Source organism: Miniopterus schreibersii, assembly GCF_964146895.1.
Source record: "Miniopterus schreibersii genome assembly, chromosome: 15".
Lineage (NCBI taxonomy): Eukaryota > Metazoa > Chordata > Mammalia > Chiroptera > Miniopteridae > Miniopterus > Miniopterus schreibersii.
Genome location: NC_138115.1, coordinates 30,655,902 through 30,680,608, shown reverse-complemented (window position 1 = coordinate 30,680,608; position 24,707 = coordinate 30,655,902). Strand labels below are relative to the sequence as shown.

The window sequence follows — 24,707 nt, the reverse complement described above, 5'->3', positions numbered from 1 at the left end:
TTAAACTTACTTAGCAGGGTTCTTGCTAAAACTAGGTTTGACAAGGAAGTGCCTGGAAGGGCCTAAGAAGAAGGTTCAGGAGCCTGACTAAAGAATCTGTGTCAAAGGTGAATTTTAAAAATGTTTAAATACAAATGTCAAATAAACATATAAAATGCAAACTGAAGCAATGAGATGGAACATTTGCCTATTTGTTTGGCAAAATGAGCAGGTTGTAGTCTAATGGGCAGGTTGTAGTCTAATGGATGTCCTCATATTACTGGTATTGATTAAGGTCAATTTGGCAACATATTTCAGAAGCCATAAATTGTGTCCTTGTGATTCCATTTCTAGGAATTTATCTTAAATACTGTGTGCCACTTAAAATAAACTAGCAAAGTAATAGGTACAACACAGGAAGATGTTTCTGCTGCTAGAGGAGGAAATTAGAATGTATAATCCATAAATGAGACAGGCCAGTAAAAGTACACAAAGGACAGGCTAGAGAGATGGGTCATTTGTATGTTCTTGTATATTCTCATCTATATTTCTGTTAAGCTGTATTTTCCAAATATTCTGGATTAGAGGTATCTTTTTTAACAGAAAGTAATAGAACAGTTGTTTAATATAGCATAATTTCAAGTGTAGTGCAGCTGTTTGGGTTGTTTGTTTGGTGAGCTCCATAGTAGAAATGAGATTAGCAATTTCTTGTTTCTCCTGTTTCAAGATTAGCTATTCAGGGGAGATTCATTGGAAACCTCAAGTTCCAAAGCCTAATTCTTACTCTCTAGTAAATTTATTTCCATGGTGTGCATAGTTTCAGGATTTGACCAGTTGACTAATCAGTAGGTTTATAACACACACTGTTGTAAATTAAACTGTGGTGTATCCATTCCAAGCATTTTCCTCTTCAGAGTCAGATGTTTTAGCTTTTACAACCAGGATCATGTGAGGTGGAGTTCTTTCTGATTATTGACTTGAATTATGTTCCCGGATGTAACAATTTTCTTCTCCCAATTTCCCAGACAGAATCATGAATAAACTGGAGGACAAGCAGGACCAGATGATACCATGAAGAGAAGTTTACAGGCCCTCTATTGCCAACTGTTAAGTAAGTTGGTATCTCCTTTCTTCTTTCCTAGAACATATCAATGTTATTGTTTGTCCAGGGCAAGAAACTTATATACTTCCTGGAGGAAGACTAGGGTTTGGTCAATGAGAGAGGGCAGTAAAATTTCCCTCTGCTTCATCTGGGTACTTAAAGTATCAAGCATTAAGTTGTTCTATTGTCTTGGGTGTCCGTTGTAATGTAGACTCTGTTACAAAAATTCTAAATTGACATGTTCAGCATAGTTAACTCAAGAGCGAGTGTCAAAAACATCATTGCTCTTGTTTTTATGGCAGAATAAAGGGTGTTCCAGTGTGACCCTCTGTGAGTTTCCCATGGAGAGGAAATGGTAGGTTGCGTTTTGTGGGACCCACTACCATTCAGTGTTTGTACAGCTTTTGGCTTGGAATGTTTTGCATAGTTTTGCATGTTCTTAAATAATGAGTGTTGAAAGTGTAATTTCTTTAGGTTTGGTGATAGAGCAAAGAGTGTCCAATTATGACTTTCTGCACGTTGTCCATGTATTTTGTGGGTTGTGCTGCAAAGTGCCAGGTGCTGCTTAGTGTCTGTATAGCCTTTAAGACTGGAATTGTTGACGAATGAATGTAAAAACCAATACCAGTTGGTGGGTTTGATGTTCAGATTGACCCACTTGGGACAACAGGCATTGCCCACTCCAGGTCAAACAAAGCCACTGAGTTAGGAAAATTTGGAGTTCATTGTGTTTGTCTGGTTCTTGCCAAGGTAAATAGAGGACCTATCTCTCTTAGGCTGAGTGGCTCCTTGTTAACTTTTGCCAAGAAAATAGCATGAAAAGAGATTGAGATGCCAATCACCAGTCCAGTTGGCCCTTAGAATTTAGCAGTTCAGGTTATGTTGCACCCAGTTCAGAACACTTTATCTGCAGGCAGCATTCTGGTCGGTATTTTAATTGACTCATTTCTGCTGCTGAATTATAATCCCTGAAACACAGATCACACCAGCCTGTTTTCAGCCTGGTGGAATGTCGCCAGGAATCATAGGGTCTCTCTTGTGTTCTTTCGCCGTGAATTCTATAGGGCTGTGGGGTTGCTGTTCCCTCTTCTTTTTCCTTTTAATGATAAGTTTTCTTGTTAAAGAAAAGGCTTCACAGATTGAAGAAGCACTGTCATTACAGAATGACTAACTCTGCCTTGCTGGAAGAGGGGACATCTGAAGGGTAAAGAAGATTACACACACACACACACACACACACACACAGCCGCAAGAAGGGGAGACAGGCTTTGCAGGCAGAAGAACAGAGAAATGAAAAAGGGTGTAGCTGATTTGGGAGGCAGCAAAATATTTGAGTTCACCTAAGCTGATTATATGCCCCAAAGTTTGCATAATATTATAAGGTCCAATATTGTCTGAAAGGCATCAGGTAAGTATTCTCGGATTCATAGTCAAGTCTTAGGCTATAACAGGGCCCTTCCAAAGTGGAGCATATGTGGAAGCTGAAGGGGTTTCCTCAAAGATTATCTGGATCGCTGCACAAATCTACTTTGTCTTAACACTTACCTTGCAAGCTTGCCTAGCAATGGAAGCAGCCCAGGGTGAGCAGTTTCCTACTGGTTGAGAGGAAGGCAGGTAGTGGCCTTCGATCAACCACTCTGGTCACTAGGTAGCTGGTTGGGGGCTGGAGCCCAGCTTTGTACAGAGCTGGGAGGATGGGGCACTCAGGCACTAGATTCAATTAGTCTGACTTCAGAGCATGATTTTCACAAATTCATTGAGATGAAGGACTGTTATTTGTAGCATTTTTTTTTTTCATGAGAGGAGTTGGATGTACATAATAGCTCATATATGCCATTGGTCAGCCAATTAATAAGTTATGCCTGGATTAACAGTGTCTAAACAAAATGTTTTTCAGTGTCTAAAATAGACTTGAGAACTACAGAGTGAACATAAACTTAATATGTGACTTAATATAACTCAGCAAATTGATGTTTTTAATTTTGAGGAGGGAAAAACCTGATAAAGCAAGTGTTGTGATTATTTTTGTTGCATAACAAACCACCTCAAAACTTTGTAGCTTAAATCAACAACAGTCTTTTATTTTGCTCACAAATGTGCAATTTGGGCAGGGGTTGGCAGAGACTTAGTGTCTGGGATCTGGGCTGGAATAATTCCAACAGCTGGAAGCTGGAACAGCTGGGGCTGGCCCAGCATCTGTTTTTCCCTGAGGCCTTTTCACATGACATAGTGGGGCTTCCTCACAGCACAGTGGCCTCAGAGTGCTCAGACTTCCTACATGACAGCTCACGGCTATGAGGCCTGGGCAAAACCCGCAAGTCTTATTATGAATTACGCTTAGAAATCCCAGAACAGTACTTCAGCCACATTGTGTTGGCCAAAGAAGTCACTAAGACCAACCCTGATTCAAGGGAAGAGAGATTGGACTCCACCTCTCAAAGGGAAAATTAGTAAGAATTTGTAGTCATCTTTAGTTTACCACAGAGAGTGTCTGTTAAAATCAAACAAGCAATTACTTACCAGTGGGCATGAGCCAGCTCATGAGTCATGATAATTGTCAGAGAACCTGGTCCCTCTTGAGAGCCTGCGAGTTCAGACACCTGCTGATCAGTTTACCTGCATCGTCACTTATTTTAGAGGTGCCTGTTTCAAGATGAAGCAGTGTTACGAATGAGTAGGTTAAGGACTGGCTCACGGTGACCAGGTAGAGAGTGACGGGGTTGGAATTCACACCCAGGTCTCTCTGACCTCTTTGTTCATGCCTGTTTTCCCCCTGCCTGGCACCTCTACCACACACAGGAAAAACCAGCAGTGTGGGCTCTTTGCTGTCCCGATGGCTAGACAAGGGTGGTTCTAACCCACAATCGGTAACGTGTGCAACTTATTAGTTATGTCAGATGAGGCTAAAACAGCAACATTCCCAGGCTTTCTCTGGATCACTGCATCACAATCAGCAGTCCTTGAGGCTTGTGTGTGCCTGATAGGAGCTGAGGGATGCAGTCTTTGGCAGGCAGGGCAATTGAGGTTTTAATATTTTGCTTTTATTACAACTGACTGTCTCCACCTTTGTTTTATTTCTTGGGCTCCATTCCACAGTGCAGTACTGTCTGTTTCCTATTACCAGTTCTTCTAGCCCTTTGGGAAGGTTTAGCACATTTTATATGGTACCTTGGAACAGCCATAAGCTTGAGGATGAGGGTGGTGATGAGAACCTTCATGGTTATGTAAAAATCAAACGCTGCTGTCATTTTTCTCTTGTAGACCTAAGTCATAAAGTAGATGTGAAGCTAGTGCTAAGATTGCCTGGGTTTTTGAGCTGCAGACCAGGGTTTAACTCCTAGCCCTACCACTTAGTAGGTGGCTCATGTTAGGTAAGTTATTTAACTTCATGTGCCTCATATGTCAAATGGGATAGTACCACCCACTACATGAGATGGTACTGAGTGAGATAAGATGGCATATAGAGACCTACAAGTGCCAGTTTCTTTATTGGGCCTTCTGTCTGGAAGATAGGGGTACAACCTAACCAGGAGCTCTACTAAATAACTTCTGCATTGGACTTTTTGGTTCACCAAACATTTTCATAGAATTTGATCCTCACACCTTGCAAGGCAAGTGGGACATTAACTATCATTGATCCCATTCTACAGAGGAGGGAGTCAACATGATCAAGGCTGCCTTTCCCAGGCCATGTCACTTTTTTTCTTTTTTTTTTAAGTAAGGAGCATCATCGAGAACCTTTAAGAACATGACCTGCTGGGAAGGCGCTGAGTCCCAAGTTAGCGGATTTGGTCTTTGCCTGGGTGCTGCGTACTGGCAATCTCTGTGTTACTACATTGATGAAAAGACTAAGACAATTATTACAAGCTTATGAAAATAAGCTTTTATATACCAATGTTCATTCAAATCAAAGTTGTTTGGCTACTTACTCAGAGCTAAGGAGTGATTAGGTTTAATAAGTAAGGGTTGGCTCTGTACACAGGCATTTATATTTCTCAATCATGCTCTGGATTATTATTGGTACATCTTGCTTGCTTTTGCACCCTCTGCACATACTCGACTGTGTTGACCTCTCAAAGTAACCCTTGGCTCAGCCTGAAGAACTGTCCAGAGGCCCCAGTTTACTCAGGAAGAGGAAGAGAAAGAGAACTCCTGGTGCGGATTTGGGCCCCTGGCGTGTACGATTTGGAAGGAAAAGAATGCCATCTTCTTCTCTCATTACTGGGGGCATGGGGTTGTGACTCCATCTCAGACTTGAATTATGCACACACACACCCCAAACTCCATGTTACCCATCTCTCTAGACTCTTCCAGGCATAATGAGAAGATAGTTGAATGTCGAGGTCGTTTCTGCCTCTCGTCTGATCTCTGGAACTGAGCAGATGCCCCTAAAATGCTTGACAGTGAGCAAACTGTCTTTGGTGCCTCTTCAACTCTCACTATCCCTCCTCACCAACAAGCTACCCAGAGCCGACTCTTCTCTCCTGTCATTTCTTAACCTAGAAATATCCATATAAGTAATATCTTCCACAAGGAATTAACACCTCTCTCTCTCTTTCCTCCACACTTATCTTTACCCTGTAGTAGACCCAGCGTTCCCACCAGGGTACCTACCCAGGCCAGCTGTCTTGCAGTGGTCTGTGATCTGAAGTTCTCGAGTGTTCCATTTAGATGCAAAGCAGTCTGACTACTCAATGCCAAAGTGTGCTTTATTGGCTAAGGAGAGTTAAGCTTCTCCATAACTCAGAGATGTTTGCATTTTTTAAAGAAATTAATTTTACCTTCTTAAGGCAGTTGGTATCATTTTAAACAGTATTGAGTTTTTACTCTGTTTTAAGGATGAGACGAGCACAAGGAATGGACTAGCTAGGGTTTCACAACAGTGGCCCTTGGCTATTCACTGATGTGGGCCCATTTTAGAACTTGATTTTATAGGACTATTTCTTTCTCACTTTATGCTGGATAACTCTTTTGCAAATCAAGAATTTGAGGCTGGATTGACTTTTTTCATTATGAAAAGATTTGCAGATGTCCTCTAGGGAGAACAGGTCTCTTTGGTTCTGAAAGATGTCATTCACACAGAAAAATTGAGGAAGTAACACCTTGTAATGTGACATTAACCCAGGAAGTTTCGGCATACTGGGTCCTTAAAGGTGTCATGTCAATTTAATGTCTTTTACATTTTAACTTGTAATTTTTTAATTTGCATAAATCAACAACTCTTATGCAGATTAAACAAACCTTAATAAGACATTCTTATTGTAGCAATGTCAGTGAAGACTGAAGAATAAAATACTTTAAAGAAACTGAATTTTATGACTTTTTGGTACATTCTGAGGGTAGTCATATTTACACTTAGGAGAGCTGTTGACTAATGCAAATTTAAATGTTGACTTAACGAGTGAATTCCAATTTCTATGTGAATGTGCTTTTGCTAAGACTTGGTGGGAGAGAGCATAGTTTTTGGGTAAAAAGGATGCACTTTGAGCTCTCACTTCTCTTAGTAGTTATGTGACTGTACAGAGTCCTTAACCTCCCAGAGCTGCTTCACTTTCCTTAGCGCCAGTGCACTGATGAGTAGTATAAATACCTACCTTGAGGATTGTTGAGAGTTAAATCAGAAGAGTATAAATATTTCAAAAGTTGTAAAATGCCTTCCAAACATGGGTGGTTGTTTCACTACTGTCTTAATTAACTCAATTATTTCTCTTGTTGTTGTGTTGTACTATTGTTAGCAAATCCTGCTTAAAAGTTTAAAAAAAGAAATGTGGAAGACAGCCTAGCATGTCCTCACGCAGGTTTCAATTCAGTGGAACCCCCATTAATGCACATGAACCTCATCAATGGGGACTAATCTAACAAGAGGGTTTCTAGCTTATTGGAAGCTGGTAAAATTCTGGAAGGCTGTTCTGAGTAAGAGAAGTTTAAGCAGAATGTTTTAAATGAAGAAAGGGGGTGGGGGTTTTCCAGCAACTTCGTGTTGGCTTTGTAAGAAAACCTCTCTGAAAGTTTTATGAAACATTTAATCACTGCCTTTACAAATGTGGTGGACACTGGAGATTCTTTAGGCTAACACCAAGAAGAATTCCAAAGCCTAAGCCACGGTGCCTGTTTCTGTGCTGCCTCCCTCTTCTACTCACCCAGTCATTCTCGGTCCTTCCCTTTGGGCCGTTTCCATCACCGGGCTCTCTCTTCCCTCTACCCTTCTCCCTCTGCAGTTCCTCCTCCAGGAATAAATCCTTACCTGCTGCAGGTGTCCTGACAGCTCCTCATAGGAGAGTCCCTTGCCTTTGCTCTGGCTGCACCAGAGCATCACTCAGGCACCCTAAGAGCTGTGGCCACTCACACTGCTCATTTTCTCACATCTTGGTCAGGTCCCCCCTGTAACATGTATTAGCTTCCTATGTGTTGGCTGCTATACAAATTACCACAAACTTGATGGCTTAAACAACAGACTTTTTTTGCTTCTCTCAGTGCCCAAGATAGCCAGCATGGCTGATGAGTAGGCAAAAGCGAAAGTTTGTCCTGGGGAAAATGCTCAGATCCTTAAATCACAAACAGTTTGGAAGTAGAGCTCTTCCCATATGAACACGCTCTCAAGAACAGAATGCTTAGGAGACATTCCTACTGTAAATCTTTCTCTGCGGGCCCAGGGTAGACCATGCAGCATACCCTTCTGTTTTCACTACCTTTTGACTCACTTTTTTAAAGGACCTACTATGTGTCAGGCATTATGCTAGGCACTGGGAATGAAAAGATATGACCCCTTCCCTCCAAGAGCTCCCAGGCTTTACACAGAGTCTAGAGTACAAATGTGGTTCATCGTGATCCCTTATCAGACGGTGAGCCTGCTACCCGTGTGGCTCTGTGGAAAATTCTGGGGATACAATGAGATGTAAGGCGCAGTCTCTGCTCTCTGGAAGCTTATAGTATAATCAAGAAGACAGGTACGGAAGATGGAAAGAACAGTATAAGAACAGTATAGGATATAATGAGAAGCCATGTTCTTGAATCCAACATAACTAGTAATAAAGATGACTTTAAACCCAACTGCTGATTCTTCCATGTGCATTTTAATTGGTTCCAAACTTTGCGAGAGGCAGTGATCAGTCCCCCTAACCAGCCCCACAACCAAAGGAGGCTGATGAAAACAAGCCTGTTATACTTCCAAAAGTGTTTTCCCACCTCAAATGCCATTTAGTCATCCCAACAGCCCTGCTGATAGGCATCGTTTTTATGACCGTGTTACCATTAAGAAAATGGAAACCCAAAGAAGCCAGGTGTTGTGCTCAAAATCCTACACGGAACTTGTACCCAGGTCTTCTTACTCCAAGTCCAATGTCTGCTTCAGAATCCCACAGCCTCCCACATTTTACCTAAGTTGCAGTCCTTGTACTGGAAAAACTGTGACCTACTAGGCTGGCTGTGCCATCTGATTGTGTTTCTTCTTGGAGTGTTTCGCCCTCTGTCAGTAAGCTTGCCCCGCCTTGCCCTGCAACATGCCTCTCTTGTATCAGCAGCGTTGGTGCCTGGCCCTCTGTCTTCTCTACCCCTGCCCCCTGCATCTGTTTAAAGAAATAAACCAACCAGTAGCAGAATAGAGAGAGGCTTGGGCTCCCAAGTCAAATATTGGCTGGGAAATATTTGAGAAAAGAAATGTGACAACCCATTAAGGCGACAGGCCGTTCCTTTCGTAAGCCTATGAATCTGTAGTTCTTTTGGCCTCGTTATTTTTGAGTTAGCAAGCTCTGGTTGTGCCATCCTTATGGCTATATTTTTAGAAGTCTTAGATTATTATAGCAACTGTGAAAAAGGATGGGAAAAGAAATCTGGCTCCCAGGATACATCCTGCTTGTTTCTTGAATTAAATTTGTCTTTATCTGGCCCTCAAAAAATGCTGCATCCAGCCCGGCTGCTGACCGAAAGCTGCTACCCTGTGCGGCTGCTGCCGAGGCCAGCAGGTGATGAGAGGGGTCTCGGGGTGCTGGTGGACCTCCTCCTCCCCCAGCTGTTCTTTCTGGGTACCAGCTGGATGCGGGAGGGTAGAGGTGGAAAAGACCAGGTAGAAAACATGGGTAACTGTGACATCTCCTTCACAGTGCCAAGTGAAACATTAACCATTTGTGTTGAGTCTGATATCCTAGTCACTGCACTTAAGCCTCATTCAAGCTGATGTGACAAGAGGCAGAGCCAGTCCTGGGACAGCATGGATCGGAGGAATTCGGGAAGTAAATAAATGTCAAACTATTGGGCAGCATCAGTGCAGCGAAGGGCAGGGAGGGTTAGCCCTTAAACTGTTTCTCTCACACTCCGGTTAATTATAGAAAAGCTTTGAGGGCATAGTAGTGGGAAAATGAGAGTAGAGAATACTCTGAGCATGAAAGACATAAACTGATGTTTTACTGCCACCTCCTGGGTCCTACAGCAGCCATCTGCCCCCGACATGCTGTGCCCTCCCCCACCCCATCTCAGACTTCTGCCTTGGTTTCTCCCCCTGGCACTCCAGTTTCCTGTGGACATGAGAACCCTGCCAGAGCCCGTCTCAGGATTGCCTCCTGCGCGTCTGACAGCGCCTTCCCCTAGGGAACTGGGTTCTATTTTCTGTAAGTCCTCAGCACTGAGGACCTGCCCTCGACAGACTCGTCACCCAGAGCTGTGACAGGGAGGCTGACTTGGTCTGGAGTCTTTGGGTCTTCCCTGAGCTTCACAACTGAGCTCTCGTCCCCTGTCCAGATGAAGGCCAGGTAGTTGTTATACACCCCATTGGACTTCTCAGGGTGTCAGCAGCAGCACTGTTTGGAGCTGGTTCACTTTCTCCAGCTCCTCCTCCTGCCCAGTCTTGGTTCTTCCTTCACATCCTCACTGGTTCATTGCTGAGAGGCTGCTATGCCTTCCTGCCAAGCCCATTCAACATAGATCATTTTCTTCGTTATTTACAGTATTTCAAGAGAGATAAAAATAAATGCAAGATAGGGTCATGGGACCAGTAAAAAAAGCTGTTTTGCTTTCTAATTCTAATTTCTGATTTCAAGTCTGGATGATATGTCCCAGTGAGGCAGGCCAGAAGAGAGGTGATAAAAATATTTTGAAATACCTCAGAGTAACACAGAATTAAGAAATGCAGACAAAGGAGTACAGGAATTAGAAAAGGGATGATAGTTGCTGTACCAATGTACATTCTCACCAACAGTGCGTGCCCAAGGGTGCTCTTTTCTCCATACCCTCTCCAACACTTATCTTTTTGATGAGAGCTGTTCTAACAGGTGTGCAATGATAGCTAATGGTTTTGATTTGGGTGTGTTCCCTTGATGATTACTGATGTTGAGCACCTTTTCATGTACCTGTTGACCTATATGTCTTCTTTGGGAAAATATTTACACATATTTTTGCCCAATATTTTTTGCTATTGAATTGTCTGATTTTTTTTCTATATACATTAGATAATAACTCCTTATCAGATATATGATTTGCAAATATTTTCTCCTATTTTATAGGTTGTGCTTTCGTTTTGTTGATGGCTTCCTTTGCTGTGTAGAAGCTTTTTAATTTGCTGTAGTCTCATGTGTTTATTTTTGCTTTTGTTTCCTTTCCTTTTGGTGTCAAATCCCAAAAAAAAAGAAAAAAAAATTATTGCCGAGATTGAGCCTTTCCCAATGTTTTCTTCTAGGGTTTTTTTGGTTTCAGGTTTTATGTTCAAGTCTTTAATTCATTTTGAGTTTATTTTTGTGTATGGTAAGATAGGGGTTATATATATTTTTAAATATATATTTTTAAGCTTCAAAAAGTATGCTTTCTTGGAGTGTCAGTAGAGTAACTTCTAATCTAGAAATGCAGTACTCTTAGTTCTAGATAGGACTATGCTAGATTATAGATATCTAATGCATCACAGGGTGGGCAAAGTTAGGTTTACAGTTGTTTGTACGTAACATATGCAATAATTAATAAATAATAATACAAGAATAAACTCTGTGTTTCATGTACTCACAACTGTAGTCAAGGAAATAAAGGAAATAGGCCTGATCTCACAGAACTTCTAGTTAGTTCCAGGAGGTGTGGGAAGTAGGTGATTGGAAGGGTAATTTAAAAAACTGAATTGTAAACCTGGCTGTAGTGCTGTCGGGGATCCTAATCATGTCATGTAAAGGTACACAAGTCATATTCCTATAAAGGAGCATATAGAAGACATTCATTAAATATTTGTAGGTTGAATTAATGCACCTAGGAAAAGTCCACCTGCAACAAAGGCAGCCAATGAACAGACCTATCAGTCATTGTTATGGCTGTTAGTGGAGGAAAACAGTAGTAACAGTAGCCTCCCTTGACAATTCCTAACCATAGGCCTGCTCTCTTGTTGCTTGGATTTTGAATCCATATTACATGTGCAGTATGGGTAACTCCAAGAGAAATATAAATAAAAATCATTCCAGTGGGTAGCACCTTCTGGGAGCCAGCCAAAACAAATGGAAATTCTATTGGTAGGAAAACATCTTCAACCAAGAGGCCTCAGGACACCTACAAATTAACTTTAGCCAAATATGAGATCTCAATGAAAGGTGGTTGATATATAAGGGAACAAGCTGCTATAGCAGGAGTCAGCAAAAGAGAGAGGAGAGAAAGAGAAGAGGGGGGAGAGAGAGATTTATTTAGACTGACAAGAACTTAAGATGTTGGAATTATCAGATAGTGACTATGAACTTACTGGTATTCATTCATGTAACCTATTGATGTTTAATAAATTACCCAGAACTTAGTGGCATAAAACCACCATTTGTTATGCTATGGAGCCTGTGGGTCAGGAACTCAGTTGCAGGGGGAATGGTTTGCATCTGCTCTGTGTTGTCTGGGACCTCAGCTGGTTGGCTGGAAGGCTGGGGTTACTCAGCAGCTGGCTGCTACAATACTCTGCAGGCTCATCACTCCTGTTTCTGGTGGTTCTTGCTGGCTGTGAGTGACACGTTAGCTGGAGTTATCAGCCAGAACATCCAAATGTGACCTCTCCAGGTTTCCTCACAGCATGGTGGCTGGTTCCCAGGCCATCTGCAGAGAGAGCCAGGAAGAAGTTATATCACCTTTTCCAACCTAGCTTCAAAATCCTGCAGAATGACTTCCACTGCATTCTGTTGGTCAAGGAAATCACAAAGGCCTAACAAGGGTGAGGAGAAGGAAAACAGAGTTCACTTCTTGATGAGGGTTAGCAAGGTTCTGAGAGGGAATTTGGAGCATGATATATTGTAGCAGCCACTTTAATAAAAGATAATCTGTCACAAAATGTAAAAATATTTGGCCCGGCCAGGCATGGTTCAGCAGTTGAGCATCGACCTAGGATCCAAGAGATCTCGGTTCAATTCCCGGTCAGGGCACATGCTGGGGCTATGGGCGTGATCCCCAGCAGGGGGCGTGCAGAAGGCAGCCAATCAATGACTCTCTCGTCACTGATATTTCTCCCTCTCCCTTCCTCTCTCTGAAATCAATAAAGATATATTAAAAAAAAAAAAAGTAAAAATATTTGAACAAATAAAAGATGAAAATGGTATAGGGGGACATGAGATAATAGACTATTAAAATTGACCTGTTAGATTTGAAAAAAAAACAAAAACCAACAACAGTTAGAACTTAAAGAATTTTTTTAAATGTGTAATCATGAGAATTTGAAACTCAGTGGATGGATTAAATATATTTTTAAAAGAACTAATGTACTGGAACACAGAGCTTATGAAATTACCTGAGATATATTATAGAGAAGTGAGAAGGTAAAAAATTTGAAAGAGTGCTTGAGACATGGAAGATAGTGTGAGAAGGCCTAACATAGGTGTGGTTGGGGGTTTAAAGAGAGAATAGAGATAATGAGAGAGAAGAAATATTTGGAAACATAATAGCTCAGAATATTTTCTAGGATTTATGAAAAATATGCATACTCAGATTCTAGGAGTACTGAGAGACTGAAGAAAAACTAAAAAGAAAAACCTACACATACAAACAATGAGATTGCAGGTAAAGAGATGGTCTTAAAAGCAGCCAGAATAAAAGGTTATTTATCAAGGCATAACATGTAAACTGACAGTTGACTTCTCAACAGACACTGTGGCATCCAGGAGATGGTGAAACAATACCTTTAAAATGCTGGTAGTTGATAACTATAAACTTAGAATGATGGATCCAATGAAACTATCTTTAAAGCATGTGAGCAAAATAAAGACATTTTTGGATTTTTTAATCGAGCATTTTACGGGTAGGCCCTCATTTCACAGAACTTCTAACAGATGTGCTTCAGGAAAAAGAAACTTTTTCTCAGAAGGAAGGTCTCCAATGTAAGAAAGAACAGACATCAAAGAAATTGGCAAATAATTTTCTGTATTAAACAATATAATAATGTCTAATTTGTAGGGTTAAAAGAAACAAAATAATAAATATCCTGGACAGTAATAGCACTTAAGTTGAGAGGGCTGAACAGAATCAAGCATTCCTCATAGTGTGAGAGGAAGGAAACTATATCAATTAACTTAGGTGGTGTCAGGTTAAGTAGGCATGGCAAAATTTTAAGGGAACCACTAAAAGAATAGAAATAACTTCCAAACAAGTAGAGCACAAAAACTATGGAATAAGAAAAGAAAAAAAAAAACAAAAAAAAAAGTCCAAAGGAGGCAGTAAAGAGGGGGAAATGGGCAGGGAGAAAGTTGGACAAATAGGACAAGGGAGACATAAATATCAGTAAACACAATAAATGTCAGTAACTAAACTAGCCAGTGAAGTGCTCCACAACACACTTTAAGAGACTGCTATACTCTTAATGCAAAAGCCAGAAAAGGATAATATGAGAAAGGAAAATTACTGGGTCAATCTTACCCATGAACAGAACTGTAAAATCATGGCTCGATGGGGGGGATGGCCATCATGAAAGCTGCAAAGGACACAATGCTCGCATCTGTCACACCTGCAAGGACACACTGTGCCTTCTCCTGGTTTATTTCTAGGGTAAAGGTTGGCAGGAGATCTTTATTGATATCAGCTCATTTGTGGCTGTCTCTTAATATTCATGACCTGAGGCTGCTACACAGTGCATGTGTTATAGAACAGCACCTCTGTTACGACCCAGGATGTCACAGCCTGATGAGTAACGAGGTGCTTGTGGGAGTTATTGAAGGATTAACCGTAGACTCTTAACCAATCCCAGAGTTGCAGGAGATGAGGCGACATCATAAAGAATTTATCAAAGTCATTCATCTCTGTTGCTGTGGACAGATTACACTCTCGCTCTGTCTCTGAAAGTTTATAACCAGTCTCTGAAGTAGTGACAAATGTATTATTAATAATCCCTAGAAAACCAATACATTTTTACATGGTATGAGCATTGCTCGTATCAAGAAACTGCAACAGTCAGACCTGACCTCATATCATCACTGCCTCTTAAAACTTGACACCCTCCCCAAAAAAACAAAGCCTAAAGCAATATTCTTTTATTTCCTTTGAATGCTTCAGATCTGCCTGTCCTCTATCCAGTGGTATCTTAAAGCTTGAGTTGGCGAGTTAGGTTGAAGTGAAAAAGATTGGCCTCTCCTTCCTCCCCTCTCTGTGAGAGCTGTTCCTGAGTACAGGGCAGATTAATGGGATGAAAATCCCTCCCTAGGATTAGATAGTCTATCTAAACTGGGCAGAGTAGATGCAGCCCAGTTGTAACGTTGGCCTATTCCCGGTGATGAGGGAGATTAGTGCAGGGACTTTTCTTCTAGGCAGTGACCTACTTTCCAAGTGCATAACACTGGGCTGTGCCTGTTGGGAAGAAGTCGGAGGCCCAGACAATTAGTACTAGAGGAAAGGATCTCCCCAATATGAGGAGCTGCAGGAAGAGTGGATTGGTGTGTTTCCCTCAGGGACCTTGTGAAAAGGTAGGACAGGATTCAGATACCCCTGGTCCCGTGGTGAAAATACCAGCCACACCCATCCTCGTCAAGCATTTTGTGAAGGCTGGAGGGCCATGTGGTGAGTCCAGGCCAAGAGGAGCTTAGCTGGCTGCTGGGCCCTGCCACGTCTCAGTAAAAATGGATGAACCAGATTAGTACAAGTCCAGAGGAGTCCCTCAGGTGTCATGTATCACATCTTGTCTCTGAGGCAGCTGTTGCCATTTCCCCTCCCATCCGTGCAGCTCAGGGGGCAGAGCCACATCTCCAGCTTCCCCAGCATCCCCAGCAGCTCTCTCCAGCATCACCGCTGCCACCTGCTGCTCTTCTGCCTCCTCTTCAGACCCTCCCCTCCACCAGGAGCCATCCTCAAGACTCTGAGGAAAGCAAAATGAGCTCTACATCCAGAGTTAGAGGGGAAGGGGGCAGGGTGAGGGAGAAAGAGAGAGAGAGAGAGAGCGCGAGCGCAAGGGGTTGTAAAGCATCTTCTCATGCTGTTTACAAAGGGTAAAGCATTATGTAGGGGAACTTTTTTGGTTTGGTTTTTAGGAGGGGTAGGGTTTCTTTTATGTGTTGGAATGACATCTCTGTTTTTAAAAAACTGTGGTCATTTAAGCCTCTTGGACTAAATTTGGAGAGTATGAAAAGCATTTCAAGATTAGCTGATTGTTGGTGCATCTGAGAAAGCGTTAAAACAGACTCTTTCTGTGCCAACAGGCCTGTAGACATGCTTGGAAATAGTCAGAGAATTTTACCTTTCCTGTTGTCTTTGCATTTACAACTAAATGTGAAACACTCAAATACTATTTTCTATGTCTTTCAGAATTTTTCTGCCTGACCTTTAGTCCATAAATGCTGCAGGTGCTGGTGGTTAGAAGTAGCAATTGCATTTTACAAAAGAATTGTGTTGAAATTTCTCTAGCAATAGAAAAAATTATACATTCTTCTATACATCTGCCTATTACCTCTGTTTAGCATGAATAGAGATGAGGAAGAAAACCAAACTCTAATATTATGCCACATCAATTTGACTTTTAATATTGCTGTTTATGCCTTATTTTCTAGTATCCAAGATGCCAGTTTTACTTTGGTTTAATATGAGTTGATTGTGGGCTGTATAAACTAATGACAAGAGTTCACCTCTTGAGCTTTGATAGGCCTGGATTCAAATCTTGGTTCTGTCATTTACTAGCTGCCTCAGTTTCCTCATCTGACTAGAAGGAATAATTGGCACAGAACAGGCAGATGCCTATGGCAGATTCTTTAGGGTCCAGATAGATAAATCTGTTGTGAGAACAGAGCCCAGAGCCAAGGAGAATAAGAATTGGTTTTGTGGGTACAAGGGGTGAGTCTCTCAGCAGATGTGGAAGCAACTGTGCCGCTCACCAGCTCATGTACACTGGAAGCCAGGCGTCAAGTGCCTTTGCTTAGCACCTGGATTGGTTCAGGAACCTGCATTCTGCAAAGCTGCTCACCTGTGACTATTTTGGACTTGCTTATTATTTAACTAACAGTATTAGGAATCTACACTATTCTGGGCATTATCCTTGATGATAAATGAGATAAACAAGATCTCTGCCTCCTGGAGTTTATAGGCTAGCTGGGAAACCCAGACAATACGGAAATTTTAAAAACATTAGAGAGCCCTACTATGTAGAGATGTAACAAGTTTATTGTGACAGCATGTGACTGGGGAGCTAGTTAGAGTGAGTGGTCAAGAAAGGCATCTGGGAGTGGGGACATTAGGCTGAAATCCAAACGAAAAGAAGGAGCCTGACCTGACAAGGTGAATTAAAAAAACAAAAACAAAACAAAAAACAACATCCCAGGTAGAAGGACAAAAGGAGCAAAGGCCTCGAGGTGGAAACAGGCTCATAACTGCTGGGAGCAGCAAGAGGGCCAGTTGTGGCTGGAGGGCAGTAAGTGAGAGAACCGGTGGGATGGGATGAGGGGTACAGGGGGCGGGTAAGCAAGAGCAAGCAGCTCGGGTTTCAAATGTGATGGAAGCCACTGGAGAAGTCTAAATAGAGAAATAACGTGATATGCTTTGTGTTTAAGGAGGTAGCTGGCTGCTTTGTAGAGAATTGATTGTAGGGGTTCGGGACTGGAGGAAGGGTAGCCAGTTTGGTGGTGGTCATAGTAGTCAGGCAGATGATAGCTTGAACCAGGGTGGTGGTTGTGGAGATGGGGAAGTATAGAGAACAGCAGACGTCTCGGAAATAGGTGGGACTTGCTCATGGATTGGATGATACAAAGCGAGGAGGTCACGTTTAATCAACCCTGGCAGGCAACAGGGTAAAGGATGTCTTAACCAGGAAGATTTTAGGTCCAAACGTCCCCATTGTTTTTTCACACCTGAGTTTATTAAAAAAAGGGGGGGGGAACAGGCAGACAAGTGAGACTTTGTGGAGTTGATGCTGATGGCAATACCACATCATCTCTAGATCCTGGGATAGTTGGACAAAATGCACAGGGAAAGCACAGGGAAAGAACTGGGGCTCTCTGGAAGTGGTAGCTGTTTCATTCATCATTCTGTAGTACCTGCTAGAAGTAGCTAAGCGCTATGAATATGAAAAGATGAGTTAGAGCTACTTAGGAGGCTCGCACTCTTCTGTCCCTGTGGGAATCTTCACCAACAGCCCACCCGAAAGTCACATTTTTAAATGGAGATCTCTATGGATCTCAAGTCAGCTAATGTCTGTAATACACACAGTGGCCCTTTGATTTCTGAGTCGTCTGTGGTCTTTCCGCAGCAGGCACAGTTTAGACCTTTTTGTGAATGCATTTCTGAAAAGAATGCCAGCATCTCCATTCCTCCTGGCTGTGAATCCTGGTAGATTTTTTCATGCTCTCACTCACCTCTTCTCCCTGCTCCTTCCTGAGACTTCCTAGCATAAAATGGCAAAAAGTATCGCTCTTTCCCTGGAGGATTGTAAAGGGTGCCTAGAGCACTCTGTTTTCTGTCTCACAAGGTCCAAGCTGCATTAATCTATCATTGAATATTTCCATTTTAAGAAGCTGTTAATTCCAATACGTGTTGATGGAGGTTCGAAACCCAAACATTTTAATGAAGTCGTAAATCAAGAAGTCCTAGCAGTTTTCTTCAAATGTCCTCATGCAAAATTATCTTGCAGGATAGGTTTCCTATGGTGCTGTCGCGCCCCCTTCAGGCAGGCGGAAACACTGCCAGCTTGGGTTTTAATAAGCTCTACAGCGTACAAGTGATGTGGAGAAACTTGACTGTGTGGTTCAAGTATCAGACACTGCATTGCCCTCTTCAACTCCCCGACTCAGATTCTGGCTCCAGCTTTGGCCACACCTGGCCTTAAAGTTGCACACATCAGAGGGCAGGTATCACTAACAGATGTCTTTGTTTCATTAGTTTGCCCCAGCCCTTTGTAACTGCAGTAACCAGTTCACCATTTAGATCAGGTCCCAGGTTAAGGTCCAGCCTCCATTCAGCAAGGCCTCGTGTATTCATCTTTAGAATTCCACAGCTATTACCTTTATGTGTTGAAATGAGAATGTTTATCATCTGTGGACTAAATTCCCTCTGGCATATTTTCAAATGTCTTAAAATATTTACTTACCTATAATCTCAGACTTAATACAGTTTTCCTGGACTCGGTGGATCTCTGTTTCAACACATTTGTATCTATTCCATATATTGTCATGTATTATTTAAATGTATTTATTATAAAGTGGGACACACACAAGCTTTGCAGATTGCCAAAGAGGTTGCCCTCTGGGCAGATTTTTCTATGAACTGCATCACTCATGATGATCTCCTCCTTCCCACTTTCATTTATAGAGCATCCCAGTACCAGGTGTTACTATAGTAACATGGAAAGATTGTTCAAACAAAAATGGAAGAGAGACAGCACTGAGCTTTCATCTTCCCTGCCTTAGGTTTCTGTGATCTCTTCAACCGATATAGAGGGTCTGGAGAAAACAGGGAGCCCTGTCCCCAAAGTTATTGACTATCGTTAGAGATGGATGTTGTAATACTTGTGAATTCTGAGAACTCAGTTCATCAGATACTTAGAAAGCACCCACTGTGTGTCATGCCCCACTGGCTGCTGGGAATACAAGCAGAAGATATAATTGCTGCCTTCAAAGAACTTATAGTCTAGTAATCAAACACATTTCACACAAAAGGGATGTTTTGCAAAATTCTTGACAAAAATTTCAAATAGAAGCCCTCCACTGCCAGGCATCCTCTTTTCCAAATTTCTTGAAACTGTGCTATTGGTTTATGATTAAAAAACAAATGTTTGTCCTGAATGCCCTGCCAATGGGATGAAATGAGATCCTCTATCTAAAATACTTAAACAAGCCTTTCATGTATTTGAAAGTTCTCTACTGTTACAGATCAGAGGTGATAGTTTATAAAACTTTGCCAACCTATTGCTTTGTTATCTTACAAAGATCCTGAACTGTTGAGGACGCCCCAGGTGAGGTGGGGAGCACAGATGTTATAAGAACCCCAGACAGTGGTGAACTGGAAGTGTTGTAGTTTCTTAGAGAGAAAAACAATCAAAATACTATGGTGGTAAATTACAGGGAATGAATTGGAGTGACAAGTGAGAAATTAGCTGAATTTCATTTTCTGCATAAGCTAGTAAGTAGCAGGGAACATTTATGTCACCTGAAGCTAAGTTATTGCTTGAGTGTGTGCTACCTCTGAAAGCTCTATCAGGTCTTCTGGTATGCAGCATAAGGTGCTGTTCACGGCATTGCTGTCTGTCCTAATTACGGTCAGAGTCAAGTAAATAATTTCTGTGCATGGAGAACCTGACTTACAAGTGTCATTGTGAAATTTCCTCATAGATCTCAAGTGTCCTGGTTCATAGATGAGCTAATTATTCTGAGCTATTAAAAGGTAAACATTAAAGAGTATTCACTGATAATAACAGGTAGCTGGTTTATTGGTTTAAATGAGTAGCTTATAATCTTGTGTTTTCCTCTCTCAAAGGATTTCTGTGTAATAGTTCCTTTCACTTAAATTCAAAAATGACTCAATTCTGCATAGTCTTTCTGTGGTGAATGAGAAAAAGCCATACAAAAATAAGATGTTATAAATTCTTAAAATTTGACCTCCCCCAGATGCCTGATCATTGCCTCTCTATTGTGTGACTCATTAGAAAGATGAAATGAAGCTCTTAGTATTAATACTTAGAGATTCTAATGATACCAAGAAGTTAGGTTCACTGGTTTGAGTTTAAATTCTGGCCATGAATACCAGCTTCTGGAAGGATGGACTTTTAAACTATCAGGTGTCCCCAAGAGTGAGAAGGACACGGATAAGCTGCAATCAAAGTTCGCAGGCAGCATTGGGGCGAAGTAGAAAAGTCAGTCAGTCATGTCCGACCATGTGACCCCCGCTAGAGGGTGAGGCGCTGGCCATCTGCAAAAGTCACTGCCAATTGAGAAATTATTTTCTTCCTCATAGGCCTGGACAAACTGTTTCAGAGCAGTTACTTTATATGTCCATGGAATGGCCAGTGTCTTATTCTGCAGAGAGAAAAACCAAATGAGTTATGGAGTACTGGGGATCTGGAGTTGAGATGCTTGATTTTAGAGAAGTAGGTAACAGTATTGATTCAGCCAATGAAGATTATTTTTTAGGTTGGTCTCCCAGTTGGTAGTAGTTTACTGCAGCCATCCACATTTTCTGATCCAGATTGCTCATGAGCAAGAACCTTGTTTGTCACTGCTTGTCTGGGGTTAGAGATTCATTTTATGAACTTGGAACTGTGACTTTCTCAGCAGAAAGCCAGCTAGTTTGGGATTGAATTTATATCTACCGGTGACAACATCATTTTCTAGCAAAGATAACACCATTTCCTCTGCAAGTTGCCATTGCATTCTGTTTCTCACAGAATTATCACAAAAAGCTTTGGGTACAGATTTATCACAAAAAGAAGCATCAATGTTCTAAGCACATGCCCTGGCTTTTGAGACATGATATAGGTCCAGATTTGTTTGGAGAAAAAGATAAGACCATGAATGTGCAAAATACTTACCACAAACAGAACTGGACTTGATGGTTATCTGTAAAACAGGCAATGGTGAAATTACTTACCTGGGAGGGTTGCTGAAGAGACTAAATGATAATGCAGGTATGTCAGCCAGGAAAACAGTACAGGTGGCAGAACCCACTCCAGGTATTTCAAGCAGAAAGCAATTGTCTGTAAGAAGGTAAGCGCTTACCAAACCATTGGAAAGGCTGGGACAGTCAAATCAGGGACTGTAAGGTCCAAGGACACAGCACTGTAGCAGCATTCCAGAGGTCAGGGACTGCTCCTGCCTGACCCCAGGAGCCACTGCCGCAACCACCACAGTGGTCCCTAAGTACCAACAACGCAGTGACGCGGCTGTGGAAACACTGAATACGTTGCGTCACTGCTTCCTTTTCTGAACAGGAGCTGACCTGCAACAGCTGTGGCAGCAGGACAGTGGCCTCTGACCTGCTTCTGCCTTCCAGAGACGCCCCACAGCAGGCAGTGCACACCCAGATCACTGCTGCACACAGGAGGCTGAGAAGCAAGAGTTCATGCTTTTCAACCTCTTCAGCTGGGAGGGCGGGATGAAGGCTGGAAAAATCAAGTCACGTTATTACCCACAGCAGGAAAGTACTTAACACAGTGCCTGCTAAAGTCTAGTTATGTTTCTGTTGCTTTTGATATTTACGTGTGAGGTAGCACTTTTAATCCTTGTCTCAGCCCTCATTGCCAAGAGTTCTTTTGACAAGTTGATTTTTAATGGCACCCAGAGACCCAAAATGACAGAGGGATTGCTCTCCCCTGAGGCTTAAAGTTGACACTACTAGCTTGAGGGACCCTGCTGCCTTGGCCAAGATTGCGGCCAACTCTCTCGGGGCTCAGGTTGTGACTGGGTTGCCCACGGAACATACAGATTTACTTGGGGATTCCCCTCACCAGTTGGGGAAGTCAGGACCCACAGTTAGCAGTTCCAGAAGAGAGCAGTTTGGTCTCCATACCCTGCAGTATTATGCTATGCAGTATGATAGACACTAACACACGTAGTGACTTAAATTAAATCAGATTTAAAATTCTCAATAGCCACATGCAACTAGTGGCCACATATATATTGGAGAGTGCGGATATAAAATATTTCCATCATTGCAATAAGTTCTGTTAGACCACTGTTAAATCATCTCTTCACTTGTGAATCAGAACTTGTAGGCCTGTCTCTAAACTCTGTACAACCTTTGCATGTTTTCTGGAATGTTGATGGCTTCGAGTTTTATTCTAGGACCCCAGTCCTCTTCCAGTCTGCACCTGTAGTCCTGGGGCTTTTCCGTGACCTCCAAAGCTGCCCTCTGTGTTTGGCAAGAAAAGCCAGGAGTATGATGGTGACTGTTTGATACCTTGCCGACCAGTTGACCATTAATCAGCAGTTGGGTGTTCTTGGATGGACTCACTTGGCATAGATCCACTAGGAATCATCACATCCAGACATAGGCAAGGCAGGATCCTTTTATTTTTATGGTCTTTTTTAACTTACTCCTTCCAGACAGCTGCGTCTTCTTGTCTGTAACATTCTGTGTGTCTGAGGTTTGATGTTCTACCTTGAAGCCTCGAAATGATTCATTTAAAACATTGTCCTTGAGCTTCCAACATGTTGGTAGATGAGCTACAGGGCAGCACTCACTTGCAGATGAAAAATACCTATCCTTGCATTACTTGCTGAGGCTGCAGTGCTGTGATTCCGAGCCCTGGGGGGGCTTTGTAAACCAGTGTTTCTAGCACTCATCCCACACCTACAAGCTTTCTGTCTCCACCTTCTGTCCTTGGCAAGCACGGCTGCAATGGGAGAATATCCCAGGTTTGGACTGTCAAGTAAGGAGGTGGAGTGCAGAGATGTCTGCCATTGGTTGAGCTTCTGCAAAAAGCCTGAATGAGACCATTGAAAGTAAATAGACTATTCATGCTATTTTCTCTTCCAATTTCTATAATTCTTTTATATCAAGACAGATGACAAGGAAGCTACATACTTTATTATTTGCCTCTCCATAGAAATGCCTTCACCAACCTAGAATTTAACATTCTACTTTTGGCTTTCCTTGAAAGTGGCTATATATAAAAGTTTCCTATACTTTTTGTTTTTAAAAAAAGTATCAAAGATACTTTTTGTATTTATTGTGTTGTTTAATGTCTCTTACATAAAGACTTGTGAGGGAAAAATCCTCTTATAATTTAAAACTAGGGCAAAAGTCTTTACTGACAAGCATGCTACCTCTTTCAAATGTTGAGAGTTGTATAATCCATTCAGTTCTCTTTTTGCCTTGACTCCAAAGAAGCTCTAGAAAAATTCTGTTTCCCTCACCTGGGATTTTTGGTATAATAGTCCTCTACCACACAGTCTTATCATCACTTGTTCTTGCTAGTATACTTTACTATATTTAAGAGTTTTCATTTTTTATTGTTTTGTTTTTGTAATTGTGTTCTTGAAAAATACCCTATTCTTTTTGGACATAGATTAAATATCAATAAATCAATGATTATCAACTTGGGTAAGAAAAGTCACCTCTGGAGACTTTTAATATATGCATGTCTGGAGTTCACGTCCCGTCTAGTGAATCAGAATCTGGGGCAGGACTGGGCTATGTATATATATTTTTAAATCTCCACAGGTGATTCTGATGTGTTCTCCTAAATAAAGCCATTGAAGTAACTCAGTGAATGAGTGGTATGATTTTTTTAAAAACTTGCCTTGGCCAGTTTGGCTTAATGGTTAGAACATCAGCCCACAGAAGGGTCTTGGGTTTGATTCCAGCCAAGGGCACGTACACGATTGTAGGCTCAAAGCTCGATCCTCAGGGTGCGTACCGGAGACAACCAATTAATGTGTCTCTCTCACATCAGTGTCTCTCTCTCCCTCTCCCTGTCCTTCCCCCCTTTCCCCCCCAAAAAGCAATGGAAAAAATATCCTCAAGTGAGGATAAAAACAAAAACAAAACTGGAAATTAAGCAGACTGACTCATAGCTTACCCGAGTGAGATGGCAGGTCAAGCAAGCAGTGGCAAGCACTTAAAGAACTTCTAGTGTAAAGGATATAGTTGCTGTAAAGTCTTGATTCCATGGAAGTTGGCTTCATTCATTTGTTCATGCCAACATATATGAGTGCCTCCTATGTGCCAGGGTATTATGGTTGGCACTGACGATACCAAAATGGTACAGTCTCTGCCTCTAAGGAGCTCACAGTTGAGGAGGACTTTCAAACATATAAATAATGACCAGGCACGGTAATAAATATGGGGACAGTGACATGCCCAGGTCATTACGGCAGCCCAAAGGAAGGGCATCTGGCCAAATCTTGAGGGAAGAAGGCCATGGAGGCTTTCGGAAGGAAGCATCTACATATCTAGGTTTCAGAGGATGAATAGAAGTTATCCAGATGAAAAGTATTCTCAGAAGAGGGGCCAGCACTGTGTGGGAAGCTGCATACTGTGTACAAGAAGAGTCATTTATTACTCTATAACAAATTATCCATATTAGTGGCTTAAAACAATAAACACGTATTATCTCACACTTTCTATGAGTGAGGAATTTTGGAACTGCTTAGCCGAAGGGTTCTAGCTCAAGGTCTCTCATTAGGTTGCAGTTATGGCATCAGCTGGGGGCTGCAGTCGTCTGAAGGTTGACAGGCTAGAGGATCTGCTTCTGAAATGTTTCACTCACATGACTATTGGCAGGAGACCTCAG

At 42.0% G+C, this 24,707-nt stretch overlaps 1 protein-coding gene across 4 annotated transcripts in view; it reads left to right on the top strand.

The window, feature by feature from the left end:
• TMEM108 (transmembrane protein 108) overlaps positions 1-24,707 on the top strand; it is a 209,366-nt gene that overhangs the window by 117,018 nt on the left and 67,641 nt on the right. For 3 of the 4 annotated variants that reach the window (XM_081159483.1, XM_081159485.1, XM_081159486.1), the window contains one exon: positions 1,005-1,090. In XM_081159483.1, coding sequence (XP_081015609.1) covers positions 1,051-1,090 — 40 coding nt within the window. In that variant the 5' untranslated portion in view covers positions 1,005-1,050. The remainder of the gene's footprint in view (positions 1-1,004; positions 1,091-24,707) is intronic. The other variant, XM_081159484.1, reaches the window with a different exon arrangement.